The sequence below is a fragment of the Nomascus leucogenys genome, chromosome 21 (assembly GCF_006542625.1).
Source record: "Nomascus leucogenys isolate Asia chromosome 21, Asia_NLE_v1, whole genome shotgun sequence".
NCBI classification, from domain to species: domain Eukaryota; kingdom Metazoa; phylum Chordata; class Mammalia; order Primates; family Hylobatidae; genus Nomascus; species Nomascus leucogenys.
In genome coordinates, this window is record NC_044401.1 from 8,749,005 (window position 1) to 8,769,114 (window position 20,110).

General features: G+C 38.7%; 1 protein-coding gene across 2 annotated transcripts in view; it reads left to right on the forward strand.

The window, feature by feature from the left end:
* CCDC80 (coiled-coil domain containing 80) overlaps positions 1-18,467 on the forward strand; it is a 37,321-nt gene extending 18,854 nt beyond the window's left edge. For both annotated transcript variants that reach the window (XM_030801754.1, XM_030801753.1), the window contains 5 exons: positions 3,840-3,976; positions 6,088-6,236; positions 12,870-12,973; positions 16,505-16,585; positions 17,969-18,467. In XM_030801754.1, the coding sequence (XP_030657614.1) occupies positions 3,840-3,976; positions 6,088-6,236; positions 12,870-12,973; positions 16,505-16,585; positions 17,969-18,315 (818 nt within the window). In that variant the 3' untranslated portion in view covers positions 18,316-18,467. The remainder of the gene's footprint in view (positions 1-3,839; positions 3,977-6,087; positions 6,237-12,869; positions 12,974-16,504; positions 16,586-17,968) is intronic.
* The last annotated feature ends 1,643 nt before the right edge of the window (positions 18,468-20,110 follow it).

The window sequence follows — 20,110 nt, forward strand, 5'->3', positions numbered from 1 at the left end:
ATTTTTTTCTTCTGGCTGGGCATGGTAGCTCATGCCTATAATCCCAGCACTTTGGAAGGCTAAGGTGGGCAAATTACTTGAGGTCAAGAGTGCGAGACCAGCCTGGCCAACATGGTGAAACCCCGTCTCTACTAAAAATACACACAAAAAAATTAGCTGGGCATGGTGACGCATGCCTGTAATCCCAGCTACTCAGGAGGCTGAGGTGGAAGGACCACTTGAACCTCAGAGGCAGAGGTTGCAGTGAGCCAAGACTGCGCCACTGCACTCCAGCCTGGGTGACAGAGCAAGACTCCATCTCAAAAATAATAATAATAGTAATTTTTTTTAAAAAAAGAATTTTTCTTTCTAAGCCCTGTAATCCTTACAATCATTAGTCAGCTTAAACAGAGTTTGGATAAATTTAACAAGAACCTGCCAAGTCTATGTTGCTTTTCCAGACTAAAGAGAACCTCAACACTGAGCCCTGATTTAGATAGAATGCAGAGCTCAAGAAAGACCGGTGGTGGGAGCAGGAGCTGAGACAGAATGTAGCTTCACACATACTGGCCTAGAGTGGACTGTGTCCTGCTGTAGAGTTGCCACCACCCTAGTCTGATGCAGTGTTGACTAGGACTTTCATTGTTTTGCTTTGGCAGATTCTCCTACTCAGCACAAACATGTAGATATTCCTGTAATCTGGGAGTGCAAAATGTTTTATTTCTAATGTTTGGTTGAAATATTTCAGAAAATATTTTGGTTGAAAGAAAACAGGCTTTGAAATTGGTTTCTTGCCATATACTAGCAAAGCAAAGTTTGCCTTTAATCTTGGTCCTGGGTCCTCTCTACCCTTGAGTGTGAGGCATTTTGGCATAGCAGAGAGAACACTGGGTGGGAGTGAGGTAATGTCACCTGAGTCCTAACCTCACTCTATCATTAACCTGCAATGTGAACTTGAGCAAGTCACTCCTCCTCTCAGGGTCTGTGACAGACTGGGTTTTCTGAGAGACAGATTCTGAGACTCTGAGTTTTGCCTGCAGGCAGTTAACACAGAAACAATACTTATGAAGGGTGAGGGATACAAGACTGGACAGGGAAAATTTGAGCTGCAATAGAGTTGGACCTTCCAAACTGTCCACTTTGAGACAATGGGGATAGGTTTTATATCTATCCCATCTTCTACTGCATCAACCATTGAATGTGAGCTGTCCCATGGTAGGGGTGTGACTTGGGGAAAGGTGGCTCCTTTCTAAGTAGATCAATTGTCAGAGATCTAGCTGCTTATATTGACAGCAACCTTAGTTGTGAAGGTAGCATCTGGACAGCACACCACAGTGTCCGCTACAGTTTCCTTAGTTTCAACCTTAATCATGTGATGGGGTGGAGCCAGATAATGTCTATATTCAGTTGTCTATTGCCATAATAAGGCGAGGTAGCAAAGACCACAAGCCTTAGTGGCACATACAGTAAACATTCATTTAGTGACAAGTTTCTAGGGTTCAGCTGATCTGGGCTGGGCTTGGTTAGGTTTGCTCATGCATCTGCAGTCAGCTACAGGTTGGGTAGGAGGTTCTGCTGATCTTGGCTGGGCTTGTACACATGTTGGGGGTCAGTGGACTGTCAGCTAACCTGGGTAGCCTTGGTTAGAATGAGAACAGGGTAACTTGGCTTGACTAATCCTCCAGCAAGCTGATGTGGGCATATTCTCATGGCAATGGCAGAAGCAAGAACAATCCCTAATGTATAAGCCCATTTCTAGCTTCTGCTTGTGTCATTGTGCTAATATCCCATTGGCCAAAGCAAGTGATATAGATGAGCTCAGAGTCAAGAGGCAGGACAGCTCAACCCATTTCCCATATGAAGAAGCTGTAGTTACTGGGCAAAGGGTATAGCTATAGGGAGGGGGGAAGAATTGGTATTATATTAAAAATCTACTACAATCGTCAACTTCCTTCCATCTGAGCCATTCAGTGATTTTGTGACTTATCCATTAAGTAGATGCTAGTGGTCTAATTCTGGTTCTAATTAGGAGCTTGAACTCTGTCCGAGTTATTGATTTCTGAATCTAGCACTCAGCACAGAAGCAACTCTGGACATTAGTGATAAATATTTCGTTGAATGAACAAAAGCAAGAATGAATGTATGTTGGGAATTAAAAATTATAATTTCCAAGTACAAGATAAAATCTGGTTTGTAAAGTCTTAGAATCAGAACATTAGTTGTTAAGAACATTTTTTAAAAAGCAGTTTTTGAATGGTTGTCTTTATTATTACTATTCACAAAGTAAAATATGTTCCTTGCTAAAATTTGAATAACATAGGTATGCAGAGTAAACAATAAAAGTTTTCACTTCACCTTTTCCTGTGGACTTTTTCCTATGTGTATTTCCATATGAATGTATCTTCTTTTGTTTTTATTTCCTTATAACCAGGAATAAAGTCATACTATGCATTTTGTTTTGCAACTTGTTTTTAATACTCAACAAGATATATTTAAAAATATATATCTAATAATTATAAATTAATTTAAATTTTTTCTAATAACAAAAATGTACATTTGAAAAATAGTTTATATGCATGAGGCCTATCACTTTTTATGTTGCAGACAGTGCTTGGTTCTCATCTAGGCTCTCAGCTCCTTTTCCTTTGGACCACCTGCATGAAGCACTGTTATGACTTCGGGAAGGAAAACAGATTGATTCTTTCCCCTCTCATTTTGATTTGCTTTGGAGAAATAAAGCTCCTTCTTTATACACTTTCAACAATCCTAATCAAATAAAAGTAACAGTTAAATTGTAATTGTCCCTTTATTAATGAAGAGTAATGTCTGTGGTACTCAAATTATAGCATCTTATTTGCAAAATTGTGGTTGTTTTTACTGTGATATAGTATTGTAGTACAGTGCTATTTACTGGGTAGTGATGTTGGTAATAAGTGAGAGGCTCTCATTGGTAATTTTCCTGTTATCATATATTTGCTAACATGAATTTTTCCACATTTGTTTTTAATATAGGGGATTATTTTAGGTAGGGTTGAGAGATATACTGTGACTTGTTTGAGCGGGAAGAAGTAAATAAAGCTCTCCTGTCCTTGAAAACGTTAAAATGCTTTCCTGACATACAAGTTGCCATGTAAAGCCACTGGTATCTTGATTTTCATGCTTCCCATTAATCCAGCGACATCTTCTGGAACCATTCTGAATTATAAGGATTTATTTGGGGAGGCTGATGATTGAAAAAACATATAGTAATTTAAAATTTCCATAAATTGTCACATTTTGTTTTAACTGTGTTCACTTACAAAATTTGCATTATGAATACTTCTTTTGGAGCCCAAATGAACCTGTGACTAGGTTTCAACAGAAACTCTATTTTTCTCTATAGATATGACATGCTTACTGGGTCCCAAAGTTAATTCTATACCAAAAAAGAGGCACAGACACAGGTTTTAGACTCAGAATTATGTTTAATGGAAACAGAACTTAACAAAAGTGTCTAGGTAGGTCCAGTTCCCCAATGAGTTAGGGTGAAGACTCACTCCCTGGGTGAGTTGCAGTCTTCTCCTAGGTATGACTCAGCAGTCTCTACTCTCACTTTGTTCCTTCATTCCTGTTTGCTATGAACAGGATGGACAGAGATGGAGCCTTGATCATCTATAGAAAAGTAGCTTTCAAAACTTTATTCATGTGTTTATTTCTACATTTATTAATTTAGTCTGAAAACTTTTGTTCAAACACAACGTGAGTTGAATATATAAAACTAATGAAGGCTGGTGTGATTAGGCCCAGAGCCTTCACCCATTCACTTCCCATGATTTCTGCCTTGCCACACCCATATTCATTCACATTTTATTTCCCTTAAGATAATGAGAAGCCCATGCGAGTGGTGGATGATGAAGACTTGGTAGACCAGCATCTCATCAGCGAGCTGAGGAAAGAGTACGGAATGACCTACAATGACTTCTTCATGGTGCTAACAGACGTGGATCTGAGAGTCAAGGTACAGTTTCTTATTTTGAATAATATAGTACTATTTCTTAGAATAGCAAATCTGAATTGTTTTGTTAAAGAGTCCATTCAATGTACGAGTAAGCATAAATTATTTTATAAATGGGAAAGTTTTGAGATGGGCCAAATTTTCCATGTGGTTCTATGAATTTACATCCAGAAATGCGGTCTCTGACAAAGACTGAGTTGGAGTGACTTCCCACAGCCCAGCTACTGGACTCAGACTAAATTCTTTTCTAACACCAATGTTTTACATTCATAAGACACTAGTTAAATAGCTATGATGTGCGAGGTCCTGGAGATAAAATGTGAAGAGTGGTCTCTGCCTTCAAGAAACCCATATTTAACATAGGCCTATCTCAGAGGGGTCTAGAAGTGTGCCTCCTGATCCAATGTGGACAAGAGTTTGGGGTTTTTTTGGTTTTTTTTTTTTTTTTTTTTTTTTGAGACGGAGTCTCGCCCTGTTGCCCAAGCTGGAGTGCAGTGGTGTGATCTCGGCTCACTGCAAGCTCCACCTCCCAGGTTCACGCCATTCTCCTGCCTCAGCCTCTGGAGTAGCTGGGACTACAGGTGCCTGCCACCACGCCCGGCTAACTTTTTTTTGTATTTTTAGTAGAGACGGGGTTTCACCGTGTTAGCCAGGATGGTCTCGATCTCCTGACCTCGTGATCTGCCTGCCTCGGCCTCCCAAAGTGCTGGGATTACAGGTGTGAGCCACCACACCCGGCCAAAAGTTTGGGGTTTTACACCTACTTTCTTTCTATGCTTACAGAAAAGGTTCTGAACCATGAAAAACTATACCACGTAATAATAACAATAACAAAAATAGTCACTTTATCAAGTGCTTTCCTTATGCCTGGCACTTTCTTCAACCCTTTGCAATCCTTACCTCACATGTCCAAGATAAATGCTAACTATTTTTGTTTCACAGAGGAAAAAACAGAGGCCCAGATGGTTAAGTAACTAGCCCAAGGTCATCATGCTGTTAGTGTTGAACTTCATTCCCACAGAGGCTGGCTCCAGAACCCACTGTCTTAACAATTCTGGCATACTGGGACTATATCACTGAAAATACATTTTACTAAAGTTTATCTTAATACCTCTTTAAAGCATTCCCTAAACAATTTTTAAAACAACTTATCAAAATGTTCTTTTAAAATTCCAGGCTTCTGAAACCATGTGAAATGGGGAACATAAAAAATGTTCATGAAAAAGTCATCCATGTACCATGTTGTCTGAGAATCTTCAGGGGAAAAAAAGGCTGTCTATGCTATCAGAATAGCTGACCCAACATGCAGTATATTTCTGGATCTGGAGAAATGGCATCAGTAGTTAATTCTGCACATGTGTTGTCTCATCTCTAATGAGAGAGGTTGGGCCAGATAATCTCTAAGGTCCTTACCAGCTCTCACATTCCGTGATTTACTGAATTCCCACAGACGGCAGAGCTTCGAGCCATGTCCAGACTGCTCTCCAGTTTATGCTGATTACACTCAGCCAGCCCCTAAATCCATCTCAGGTTGCTTTTGTAGGTCCAGGCAGCTGTGATTCAGGAATCTGAATTTCATTGTCTTTAAGTTGGATCCCAACTTATTTCTGAGAATAGGTAAACAAACATGACTTAATATTAAGTCATGCTTACTCAGTAAAATAATCCCTGGGACCACAGAACAGGCCTTGGTGGAAAACTACTCTTATTGCTCAGGTTACACACTCGAACATGTCATTCCGTTTAGTTTCCTGTGTTAGGTACAGTGTTTCTCAGTTCTTCTCCAGTTGTTAGTAAATAAGAACCAGCTTAGTCCCAAAGGTAGAGAGGTGAACCTAGGACTTGTATGGTGAGGAAGGCATGGACCCTTTCCAATAAAAGGAGCGTAGTTAAGAATTCCTTGTAAAAGAGGCAGTTGTTTCATGGATTCCAACTCTCAAAACATCAGCAAAGGGTACTATTGCAGGAGACCATTTATGAAGCAATGAGTCTTCTAGGCTCTGATTTCAAAGATTTCCCCAGAGCTTCTCTGAATTCTCACAGGTTCTCTATCCTATGAACAGAGAGAAGAAATGCACTTGTACATTAAATGCATTCTGTTCTTTCTTAAACAGCAATACTATGAGGTGCCAATAACAATGAAGTCTGTGTTTGATCTGATCGATACTTTCCAGTCCCGAATCAAAGATATGGAGAAGCAGAAGAAGGAGGGCATTGTTTGCAAAGAGGACAAAAAGCAGTCCCTGGAGAACTTCCTATCCAGGTACATCACCTTTGGAGTCGCTAAAGAGGAAGGTGCAAATTTGTTCTGAGTGAGCTCATGAAAATGCCAAAGAAACACAGATCTCTCACATGTGTTTACAGAGAGTAACCCTCCTTGGAGAAAAACCTACCCATCTGTGGCCACTGAGCTTAGTCTTGTCCTGTTGAAGTATCTCTGGCTACAAGGCTGGCTGGCTTCAGCTCCAAGCATCAGTGTTGATTTGATGGCTCTGGATAGGTCTTTTCTCTGTTTTTTTTTTGTTTGTCTGTTTTTTTTTCTCTTTCTTTGGTACAGAAAATAGAATCCTGACCTCCCAAGAAAGTTAATTTACTCAGTCAGTAAATCTGGAGATCTCTGCATGTAGCATTTTCATTTTACATATTTATTTATTAGGCCCCTTTGGGTTCCAAACAGGATTTGGCACACTGTGCTTGATTTTCCGCTTCCTTCCAACTCTGCAGGAAACAACAAAAGCCCCACTAAGACCTCAAAAGGAGAAATCCTCTTGACCCAGTTTCATGAATTTTTCGACACTGTCATTTATTGAAGGCCATCTTGTGGCAACCCCAGTGTCCATGGGGGAGGAGCATACCTAGAGAACAGTGTAAAAACAACTCAATCTGTTACAGGACAGGGGTCCCAATCCAGACTCCAAGAGAGGATTCTTGGATCTCATGCAAGAAAGAATTCAGGGCAAATCTGCAGTGCAAAGTGAAAGCAAGTTTACTAAGAAAGTAAAGGAATAAAAGAATAGCTACTCCATAGACAGAGCAGCCCCGAGGGCTGCTGGTTGCCCATTTTTATGGTTATTTCTTGATGATATGCTAAACAAGGGGTGGATTGTACGTGCCTCTTCTTTTTAGACCATATAGGGTAACTTCCTGACGTTGCCATGGCATTTGTAAACCATCACGGTGGTGGTGGGAGTGTAGCAGTGAGGACGAGCAGAGGTCACTCTCATCGCCATTTTGATTTTGGTGGATTTTGGCTGGCCCCTTTACTGGAAACTGTTTTATCAGCAAGGTCTTTATGACCTGTATTTTGTACTGACTTCCCGTCTCATCCTGTGACTTAGAATGCCTTAATCGTCTGGGATGCAGCCCAGTAGGTTTTAGCCTCATTTTACCCAGCTCCTATTTAAGATGGAGTTACTTTGGTTTAAACGCCTCTGCCAAATCCACTTTTCTCCCTTCTCCTCCCCTCTCCTGATGTAGGATGAAACTTCTGTAGAGACTTTGGGGCCCTAGGAGGTGCAAAGCTGCAGAAAACGATACACAACAAACTTACAGAGGTCCCAGTATAAACACCACTCCAACTATACTGTGTGGTTAAGGGGCTCCAGAAACCGAGCAAGCATGTAATACACATTTAGGGCTTAAGCCTCCAAGCAGAATCTTTACTCATGTCTCTAAAAGCACATTCTCCATATGTGAGACAGAGCATTAAGAAGGATATGATTAGTAAGTGGATAATCTGAATTTCTACAGATTTGTGAGGCTTAGGTCTTCTAGGATGTAACATCATGATATATAAAGGGTGCAGAACTTATCATTCATCCAAGTTTTGAGTCTAACTTACTAGCTATGTTGATCCTTTTCAATTAACCTGCCTCAAAGATCTCTCACCCATAAAATTAAAAATGATAGCAAGCAGCTCTATCTCCATCTATCTCCATTTCACATAGCAATTATACCTGTGAACACTTTTTGTGTGCTAATCTCTGTGCCAAGCACATCACCTTCATTCCCTAGTTTTACCCTTACAAGAATCCCATGATCTAAATACTGTGACTATTGTCATGTTGCAGGAGAGACAACTGAAGCCAATGGAGATTAAGTAACTTTCTCTCATCACTGAGCTAGCGTCATCTCTAGGATGATTCCCAGTACCCTGGGAAAATTTGACTCCCCAAATCTACCTTCTTATCTTATGCTCCTTTAGAAGATATGATGTGAATTATTATTAGTTCTGAAACTAAAGGCCTAGAATTTGAAGCAAAGGAAGATACTCTTAAAACCACAGAATTTCAGCCCTGAAAGGAACCCAAGGCTCTTCCTTCATCCAAATTCTCAATGCAGTACAAGTATCCGAAATGGAAATAGAAGGCACACACCTTCATAAGGACTTGAAATCAACTCAGCCGTAGGGGCAGCCTCCACTGAGAAAGGGCTCTGAGCTTCACTGCACAATGGCTCTTTGTCTGGTCTCGGGGGTACTAAAACACCAACTTCTGATCCAAGATCATCACTCCCAATGACGATAATTGAAAAGATTTATGCTAAGAGCTTTTCTTTTGCTCTTGAGGTGCTTTTCTTTTTTCTTTTTAAGGTAGAAATTCTTCAGAAGTTTATTTTTTAACAGTGTTAAATACATTTCAAGTTAAAAATTCAAGACCTCAGTTCCCAAACTTCTGAATTAGGCTTCTAAATTTTATTTTCCAATTTATAACCAAGCAAATTTTTGCCATCACTTTTAAGAGGGCTTTGAATAATGTTTGATCTTGCTTATAAACCCAGTAATTAAACAACTTCATCATTTCACGTAGGCGTTATACATTTAATACATTTCTTTCAATTATTTGAAATTAAACAAACAATCTTTCTGAGTACTTAAAGATCTGTAAGCTAATAAGTTAATTTTACAAATACAGTGAATCTAACGTTCTCTCAGATATTCTAAAAACTGCATACGCTGTAAGATTTCAACTTACCCACATGCCTAAACCAATTACTTAATTACACATTCTAATTTGGAGTTTCAAGTTGTCATTTTATTATGCCAAATTCTCTTAAGCTTCACAATAATATATTTTATATATATACATATATAACCAGAATTATATATATATACAAACATATATATAATTATTACTATATTATTATAATTTTGATTCTTTGGAAACTTTTTCTTCTTAATTCTAAATCTTCCAGGGTTAGTGATCTATCCCAGTAAACTCAGGTTGCCCACCCTATAAAGTAGACAGTTATCATCCAATTCATTGATGTTACTTAAAACCAGAGATCTGTCATGAGACTGGCAGCTATAGACATCCTCAGAGATTCTTCTCACCATCCCTAGGTAGAGTGTCTTTTTATAACCACTATGTCAAGGGTTTCAAAATTTGAAAGGGAAAGCTGACATTATCTCAATTTTCTTCATTCACTAAAGCTTGTAATACTCCTGTAGGTTGATTACTTAAATTTTGTATTTTTTTATTCTTAAGAAAGTACAAATATTATAAAGTCTTTTGAACTAGATAGGGTCCTAAGATATGTAAATGTATTTTCCACCTAATGTAAGAGTTTTATGGGCTCTTATGTTCATTACTACTATAGGAATGTACATCTTTTATGGATATTCAGAGATGTATATAATTACAATTTGGATGTCCCATAGTGGTGCCTGACTTGTGGTCACAACTCATAAAATCATTCTGCTAATAATTGTAATTTATTTGAAGGATTAAAGCGGAATAGTGTACTACTTAAAGGCACAAGCAAGACAAAATAAGTTTGATTCCAGGTTCTTCTATTGACTAGCTGTGTGACCCTGAGCTAATTACTTAACCACTCTGGGCTTCAGTTTTCTCATTTGCAAAATGAAAATAATAAGTGTATTTTTGTTTAAGACTATTGTGAAGGGTACATTCAATACTAAAGATAATGATGGCCCAGGACCCAGTACAAAGCAAGTAGTCAATAAATGCTACTTATTAGTAGTCCTAGGGTCAGTTATTCTGGTCCTATAGAGAACTTTGTCATCAAGGAAGAGTTACCAGAAAGAGATTTAGTAAATACTCCAGAATTGAAACCCAGGCAAAGAGAAATGAAAAAACAAAAAAACAAAAAAACATTACAGTCCTGCGATTAAACCAGTATCCAAATGGGAATTTTCCTTCAAATTTGCTGAGTGGTTGATGGGTTTACACAGGCTAGTTTCAGCTGACCAGACCCTGAAGCCAGTCTAGCCTTCAATAGCACTCATTTGGTTCAGGGTATAATCACCTTTCCCTGAGACAGAAACCCCAAAGAGTGGGCAAATGCATACTAATTTGGGCATGCCAGTTAAGAGAAGCAAACACATTCATAGCTTGTAAAGTTTTTATTTACTGGGAAGCTAAAGTGACAGAAAAACAATTTGTCTAAAATAAGGGTCTGGGTCAGTTTCACAACTCTTGTTACATCTTTTGGAAGTTTCTTTCGGTGTCGTGAGCTGGGACCTTGTATCTTAATGTGAAGGTCTGTGGGAAGCTGAATCATGACTTGGGGAAATGACCTTCTCTTAGTTGTGTCTGGGACAGGGAGTCTGAGATCCCATCCCTCTCCAATCAGGACTGCATTCAGTGTGCACATAGGTAAACAAACCAAAATAGACCTCACCCAAAATAGCTCCTTCCAAGACACCCTACAGCTCTGTGTGAGGCCAGGAAGGCTGGTCTGGTTTGGATGCTGGCTAGGTGGCCAGCGCTGGTCTGGCATGCCTCCTAAGGAAGCAGGAGAAGTACCTGAGACTGTTGTGTTTGTGATCTGACAGTAGTTACTGTTCCCTTTCGTAAGAAACCTTGGACAGTCTCAGAGGCTCCTCTCTTGTCCTTTGTGCCAAACACGTTCAGCTCCCTGTCCTCAGTAGAGATTTTAGTTTCTCTTTCCCTTTAAAAAAAAAAAAAAACAAGCAGAGGAAGTGAATGTAATGTCACAGCAAGCAATACTTGGCGAGCCTTGCGACAGGCGTCCATTCAGAGGTTGTATTTCATCAAACTATCATTTTCTCTTATTCACCTAAACCACTATTCCCTCAAGAGGCCATTTTCTTTGGGGTTGAAAACTCTCATGTTCACTCCTGATGCTAGAAGGGGCACAGGGATCGAAGCCATGAATAAAATTAACTGGCTGTCAGCTCTGTGAGTGCACTCACACCCTGCGGTCACCTGCACTGAAGGCAAAAAGCAAAACTCCAGTGAAGATGGAAGTTGAGACAACTCTATACAGTTCCCCATTAGATGCATACCCTCTCTCTTTTATACTCTCTTGCAGACCCTGATAGCACCAGCCAAAATATCAGTGTCTGAGGGTAGTAGATCAGGGAAACCACTGGACCAGGAGTCGGAGAAGTGTCTGTATTTTGGTAATGCCTCTTAGATTTACTAGTTGGGCAAGTTATTCACTTCTCTAAGCCTTGTTTTGTTATCTGCATAATGGGGAAAATAATCTGCAACCTCACTGGGCTCTAATGAAGAACCGTATTGCACTGGTGAAAGTGAGCTATAAAATGATACACAAGACTAAGGACTGAATAGGTTATTTGATGGTGCTGTGATGGATAATGTCAACGTCTGTTAATGGATAAAGTTCTACACCCAGAAGCCTGCAGATTAAGACATAATCTTCTATATCCATGTCATCATGTGGATAACTTGCAATGATAGGTTTGAGAGTTTAATTCTTGTAATATTCCTGTGAACAACATACTGCTGTTTTTGATTTTAGAAATAAGGAAGGCCGGGCGCGGTGGCTCACGCCTGTAATCCCAGCAATTTGGGAGGCCGAGGCGGGCAGATCACCAGGTCAGGAGATCGAGACCATCCTGGCTAACACAGTGAAACCCCGTCTCTACTAAATATACCAAAAATTAGCCAGGTGTGGTGGCCCACGCCTGTAGTCCCAGCTACTTGGGAGGATGAGGCAGGAGAATCGCTTGAACCTGGGAGGCGGACGTTGGCAGTGAGCTGAGATCATGCCACTGCACTCCAGCCTGGGTGACAGAGTGAGACTCTGTCTCAAAAAAAAAAAAAAAAAAAAAAAAAAGAAAAGAAAAAAATAAGGAAGAACTGAGACTTTGGTGAATTGAGTGACGTGCTCAACGACACCCAAAAAGACAAAAGCTTTTTCTACTAGTCTACTGTGTTGGAACGGTAAAAACAGAAACTAAGTTTACTATATATTCTAAAATCTTATGGTTCTAGGCTTAATATCATTCCACTTCATAGAAGTACTTTGTAAGCATTGGCTCTTATTAATAATAGGGTACATTTTAGAAACTGCATTTGCCTCTGGAAGAACCACTGGCTACTGAGGAAGGAACGTAGGGTTTTGTTTTTCCAGGAATCCTCTTTGAACCTTTAAACCACGCTCCTATTTTCCTCTTTCCTGTCACTGTAATCTACTTAAAATTCAGTTATCTTTTTCTACTCTATCTCCTATCCATATATTCATTTCTTAACCCCCTCTAAACTTTAGCAGTAACTCTACTAAGACCAGTTCTCTTCAGTTGTCCTCTGAGTTTCTCATTTCCATTGCTACAGTTTAATGCACAATTTTGGCCTGTCTTCATTGCCTCTGAGAGTTTGTCTCTCTCCAAGTGACCTCATTAGGCATTGTGACCACAGACTCATGCTTGACACATCATGCAAATGCCAAAGCAGAAAGACTGTGAAGTTACAACAGAAAAACTACAAGAGTGTAGCAATGCAGTTTAATGGCTTTGAGAAGCTATGGGACAGTTCTAAGCATGTGTTTTTTTCTTTTTTTTTCTGGGCACAGAAAAAAATTGCTAGCCTAAGTCACTCTGGTTTCCTACATTGGTTTTTATTGTTTGAAGCAGTAAGCAGTAATGGTATCCTGCTTTTTTTTCCAGGTTCCGGTGGAGGAGGAGGTTGCTGGTGATCTCTGCTCCTAATGATGAAGACTGGGCCTATTCACAGCAGCTCTCTGCCCTCAGTGGTCAGGCATGCAATTTTGGTGAGTGGGAAGCCACCTCATTACTGCTTTCTCATACCACTCTCCTCCCGGTCAATTCTAAAATGGAACATAGAACCTTAGATCATCAAAATGATTCCTAGTTCAGACTGTTCAGGTTTCCAGACACATACTCTATTATATTGAGTATAAAGTTGCTTTTAGACTGGAGCTTTAGTCAACTGTGGATTTTTTTTTTCCCTCAATATTCTCTCCTCTCTAGTTCTTCTTCATTCATGTGTTTGAAAATATCTTCTGATTTACTTTTAATGATCTGTATCATTTGTCTTCAGGTTTTTTTTTAAATTGTCTCACTTAGGTATTATCATTCACTTAGGTAATACTTGAATATCTACTTACATACCATCACTGGATACTCCATAGATTAAATGTCTTTTTTAAAATAGGAATGGCTCTGGGAATAATATATTAATTGAAGCAGACTATATTGCCCTTCTCTTAAAAATGATTTTTATCTTCAAAACTCAGAAGACTTAGTGAATGAATTTTTTTTAATAAAAGGATTTTTGTCTATAACTGAGCACTAAGAAAGTAGCAAGATCTCTTAAATAAAACCTTATTTTAAAGACAAGCAGGCCAAAGAAAAACATAGTTTACTGTTTTTTTGTAGTGAATCGCTCAGTATTTTGAAAAAAAATATATGCTTTATTTACCAAACATTTTTATTCTAGTGTCCTGAAAGAGCTAATGTCATTTTGGATATGGATATACAGGCAGTAAAATGAATAGTATATAGAACTTACTACTAAGTTCAATGATGAATCAAGGAGATGACTACAATTTCAAAAGTAGAAGTCATGAGTGAAATCTCGTATGAGATATACCTCTGCAGAAGGAGAATTTTGAGAGATTCATTGGGCAGGGGCAGGCGCAGGGGGAAGTAGCTAAGGGCAACAAATTAAAAAATTCTCCATTAGAACATAGATGAATCACCATTATTTTGATGCCTCTATTAGGAGGAAGAATCATCTACTAGTTACAGAACTGTGCTTGATTTTTTAAAAAACGGGAGGAGTGTAAGTTTTGTAAAGCATTAACAGAGCCAAGGTCTTTGTTATGACCTAGTATGTGTAAATTATAAGTACATTTTAATTTTAAGATATGAAATAACTCAAAGGAAGGCCAAAACCAAGCTCATTAATAGTAAGAACAATAGAAAATTCAGAAATTTTTATTTGTACTCCTATTATCAAGGTTAATAATTTAAGACTTTATATTAACATATAAATTTGATTGTGCCAGTATTCTTAAGCACACTTTAAATTATTTATAGCCACCAATGTGGTCAGTTAAGATAGAAATTCTTACAGCAGTTAAGAACCTTTACAAGAAAAATATAAATAAAGCCACAGTTTTTTAATTTTCCAAAGATGCTTTCGTAGCAGCTATTTGGTGGTACTTTATCTTTAAATCTCTGCACACAGATCCTATGTCACATTGTGAAAGCAAACCCTCTTGTACTATTCCCAAAATGTGAACAAGTCACGTTCACATTTATGAATTAATGAATAATTAAATTGATGATCTTCCCTTTTGAAAACATGACTAACCAATATGTAGAACAGAATACTTCACTTCTCTGAGAAAAGAGTAAAGGTGAAAAAAAATTTTTTTTGAATAGCATTTTGCCTAGATTTTAGCTTCTCCTTAGAAGTGCCCTCCCATGGCAGTGTTCAATTTTCTCTCCTGGACAATAAACAGCACCAACAACCTTATTATTAGTTCCAAGTTATTATCCTGACTAGGTTGGGACTTTATTTAAAACTATGAAAGCTTGATATGATAGCTTGACAGCCCCTTTGTCCTCCTATTTTCTTTTTTTTTATTATCATACTTTAGGTTTTAGGGTACATGTGCACAATGTGCAGGTTTGTTACATATGTATCCATGTGCCATGTTGATTTCCTGCACCCATTAACTCGTCATTTAGCATTAGGTATATCTCCTAATGCTGTCCCTCCCCCCTCCCCACACCCCACAACAGTCCCAGGAGTGTGATGTTCCCCTTCCTGTGTCCATGAGTTCTCATTGGTCAATTCCCACCTATGAGTGAGAACATGCGGTGTTTGGTTTTTTGTCCTTGCGATAGTTTACTGAGAATGATGTTTTCCAGTTTCATCCATGTCCCTACAAAGGACACGAACTCATCATTTTTTATGGCTGCATAGTATTCCATGGTGTATATGTGCCACATTTTCTTAATCCAGTCTATTGTTGTTGGACATTTGGGTTGGTTCCAAGTCTTTGCTATTGTGAATAGTGCCGCAATAAACATACGTGTGCATGTGTCTTTATAGCAGCATGATTTATAGTCCTTTGGGTATATACCCAGTAATGGGATGGCTGGGTCAAATGGTATTTCTAGTTCTAGATCCCTGAGGAATCGCCACACTGACTTCCACAATGGTTGAACTAGTTTACAGTCCCACCAACAGTGTAGAAGTGTTCCTTTTTCTCCACATCCTCTCCAGCACCTGTTGTTTCCTGCTTTTTTAATGATGGCCATTCTAACTGGTGTGAGATGGTATCTCACTGTGGTTTTGATATGCATTTCTCTGATGGCCAGTGATGATGAGCATTTCTTCATGTGTTTTTTGGCTGCATAAATGTCCTCCTATTTTCTTTCTCTGGAATCTCTTCAGATCCACTTCATCTTCAAAAGAATTCCAACAAGCTACCAAGGCATGACCTTCCCTCCTGTCCTGAAACCTTAGCAGAGGATATGAAGGCAAGCTGTGCTTGCTTAAATGTCTTCCCTTTGAATCCTCTAAATTAGTGGTAAAAACATACCGTTTAAGCCAATACAGTTTTGTGTGAGGAAGCAGAACTATTTCAATTTCTTTAACCATCACAATTGATGGAGTCTGTAGTTTTTTCCCTGAAAGTTAAGTTATCCTAAAAGCTGTTATAAATTCAGAACACTAACTAGCTTAGATCAACTCAGATATTTTAATGTTCCAATGAATTGCTTCATCTTTTCTTTTTATTCGAGACCAAGTCTCTGTCACCCAAGCTGGAGTGCAGTGGCACAATCTCCGCTCACTGCAACCTCCGCCTCCCGGGTTCAAGCGATTCTCCTGTCTCGCCGTCCCGAGTAGCTGGGACTACTGGCACGTGCCACCACATCCAGCTGATTTTTTTTATTGTTAGTAGAGACGGGGTTTCACCATGTTAGCCAGCATGGTCTCGATCTCCTGACCTCGTGATCTGCCTGCCTCAGCCTCCCAAAGTGCTGGGATTACAGGCATGAGCCACCGCGCCCGGCATGGCTTCATCTTTTCTTTTCTTTTTGTCATTTAGTAGAATGAGAATCACAGTTCATCTTCTTTGAGGTTTTGAAAGTATTTGCTTCCTTATGGTGAAAATCTAAAATGGATTATTCTTCTTCTTCAGGTTATGCTCTATATTATTTTTAAATTTAAGAGATTTTTAATTGTCACATATCAGCGCTTTGAAGTAAAAGATGACTTCTAATCCTTTCTTCTAATTCTATGGTTTTCTTTTTTCTCTCAGGTCTGCGCCACATAACCATTCTGAAGCTTTTAGGCGTTGGAGAGGAAGTTGGGGGAGTGTTAGAACTGTTCCCAATCAATGGTAATGTGTTGTTATCTTGAAACAGTATGAACTAGTGTTAAGTTCAGTTAAATTACATTAAGTTATATGCAAGCAGTGGGTGTATGTCTAAGGTGAACAAAGTTCATTGAATCCTCCTCCCACTTCATGCACTTGTGCATGTGTGCCTGTGTGTGCACGGGATATGTAGGGGAAGGGGTGTGGAGTACAGGGACTAATATTATTTCTAATATAAACCATTCCAAGTAACAGTAAAAATATCCATTTTTCTTAACTAAAATAATGCTTTTTGGGGGTCCGTATAGGCCCTTATAGTTTACAAAGCATTTTCTTCTATTTTATATCATTTAATTCTCACAATAGTTTTGTGAGGCACATAGGTCATATCTCATTGATTCCCCTTCAACAGATAAGGACATACACTAAAAGACTCAGAGAAGCTGAAAGATACTTACACTAAAAGGCTCAGAGAAGCCAGGCACGGTGACTCACGCCTGTAATCCTAGCACTTTGGGAGGCCGACGTGGGCAGAACACGAGGTCAGGAGTTTGAAACCAGCCTGGCTAACATGGTAAAATCCGTCTCTACTAAAAATACAAAAATTAGCCAGGCATGGTTGCATGCGCCTGTAGTCCCAGCTACCTGGGAGGCTGAGATAGGACAAACGCTTGAACCTCGGAGGTGGAGGTTGTGGTGAGCCGAGATCACATCACTGCACTCCAGCCTGGGTGACAGAGCAAGACTCCATCTCAAAAACAAAACAAAACAAAAGACTATTGACTGAAGGTTTCAGAAAGCAAATCCAGTACTTTCTTCCAAGACCAAGCTCTTTAAATAATGTGTGTAAAATACTTGGCAGAATGCCGAACACAGCAGACTTGAAAGTGTCAGCTCCTTTTCTCCTTCCCCTCTATTCTTTTCACTATTCACAATAGTTTAAATATTCATCTAGATCTTAACAGAATTGGTATTTTCACTTTTAACAATGAAATAAGCTTTTTATTATAAAGATGTGTCAAAAGGAAAGCTGTAGTTACAGAGAAGTAACTAAGCTAATTGGAAATAAACTTAGAAATATAAACTATATAATCCTTGTTAGTGACAAATTTTAAAGAAATTAATCTTCCCATGATTAAATTAAGGAATTGGTTTTATACTTTGTAACATTCCTACAAGAGACACATCGTGTGCCCCAAAGTTTGACCCTAATCATGTTGCAGAATAGCAGGAACATTTAATTTCTAGTAGAAAAAGCCCCAGCAAACTTCTTTAATTAGATTTTGAACTAAAGAGAAGAGGCTCATGCGTCCTCCCTATTCTCACAGTAATTTCCTCACACTTTAATGTTTTCATGGGCTCTGACTCTTTAATCCACTAACAATAACTATTCCAATGTTATTCTAGGGAGCTCTGTTGTTGAGCGAGAAGATGTACCAGCCCATTTGGTGAAAGACATTCGTAACTATTTTCAAGTGAGCCCGGAGTACTTCTCCATGCTTCTAGTTGGAAAAGACGGAAATGTCAAATCCTGGTATCCTTCCCCAATGTGGTCCATGGTGATTGTGTACGATTTAATTGATTCGATGCAACTTCGGAGACAGGAAATGGCGATTCAGCAGTCACTGGGGATGCGCTGCCCAGAAGATGAGTATGCAGGCTATGGTTACCATAGTTACCACCAAGGATATCAGGATGGTTACCAGGATGACTACCGTCATCATGAGAGTTATCACCATGGATACCCTTACTGAACAGAAATATGTAACCTTAGACTCAGCCAGTTTCCTCTGCAGCTGCTAAAACCACATGTGGCCAGCTCCATTCCTCCACACTGCGTACTACATTTCCTGCCTTTTTCTTTCAGTGTTTTTCTAAGATTAAATAAATAGCAAACTTTCACCTATTCATGAGTTATTATTGAAACCTTAAATCATAAAGACATTTAAAAGAATTGTTTTTCTAACTGGAGGGGCTCTAGTGCTAAATAATGGTACTGAAAATTGATATTATTTTCCTTTTCTTATATAAAGGACCTTATTTGGCATACAAAATTTTATGAAATATGTATTTAAAGCTTTTTCTTATTTTTGTATTAATTGGTAAGTGAAAACTCTGTTAAAGATCACACCACAAATGTTTTCAGGAAACATCTGAAAAGATAAAACAAAGAACAAATAACTTTTAATACTTACTTAAATTGATACTTTTTGAAATGCCAGCCTGAAAATAATTAAGATATCTCTGCTTTGTATGAGTTTCTTTTATGAAACTTGATACCGCAGGAGTCCAGTAATATTGGCCACAAAAGCCAGAGAAAGTACCAAGCCCAGCTTTGTTATCATAGCCACTTCCTGCCCTGTTTCTGTTATTTTTAGTGTTTTTTCAGATATAAATCGGGATCCAGGAAATCCTCACCAGAATCTGGCACTGCAGCCAGAGGTGATACTTTCAGAGTTCTAGTAGGCTGCTATGGAATTTCTGGCATGAAAATTCTTGACCCCTCACACTTTATCCCCTGTACAGCACAGGCATACCATGGAGATATTACAGGATCAGTTCCAGACCACCATAATAAAGTGGATATCGCAATAAAGTGAGTCACACAAAATTTTTGGTTTCTCAGTGCATATAAAAGTTATGTTTACACTCTTTTGTAGTCTATTAAGTGTATAATAGCTTTATGTCTAAAAAAGCACAAATTTTCTTTTAAAAATACTTTATTGCTAAAAATTGCTAATGATCATAATCTTTTTGCCTTGATGTTGATGGCTGCTGAATGATCAGGGTGGTGGTTACTGAAGGTTGGGGGTGATGGTGGCAATTTCTTAAAATAAGACAGCAATGAAGTTTGCCACTTTGATTGACTTTTTCTTCATGAAAGATTTCTCTGCAGCATGTGATGCTGTATGATAGCATTTTACCCGTAGTACAACTTTTTTTGAAATTGGAGCCAATCCTCTCAAACCCTGGTGCTGCTTTATTAATGAAATTTATGTAATATTCTAAATCCTTTGTTGTCATTTCAATAATGTACATAGCAACTTACGCAAGAGTAGATTCCATCTCAAGAAATCACTTTCTTTGTTCATTCATAAGAAGCAAGTCTTCATCTATTAAACTTTTGTAATGAGATTGCAGCAATTCAGTAACATCTTCAGACTCCACTTCTAATTCCAGTTATCTTGCTATTTCCACTATATCTATAGCAGAGCTTCCTCCAGTGAAGTCTTGAGCCCCTTAAAATCATCCATGAGGGATGGAATTAGCTTCCAAACTCATTAATCTTCATATTTTGACCTTCTCCCATGAATCACGATGTTCTTAACAGCATCTAGAATGGTGAATCCTTTCCAGAAGGTTTTTAATTTGCTTTGCCCAGATCCATTAGCGGGATCACAATCTGTGACAGCTATAGCCTTACGAAAAGTGCAAATGACTCCTTGATTCCTGTGCTGCACAATAGATATTGTGTTAGCAGGCATGAAAACATTAATCTCCTTGTATATGTCTATCCAAGTTCTTGGGTGACTGGGTATATTGTCAATG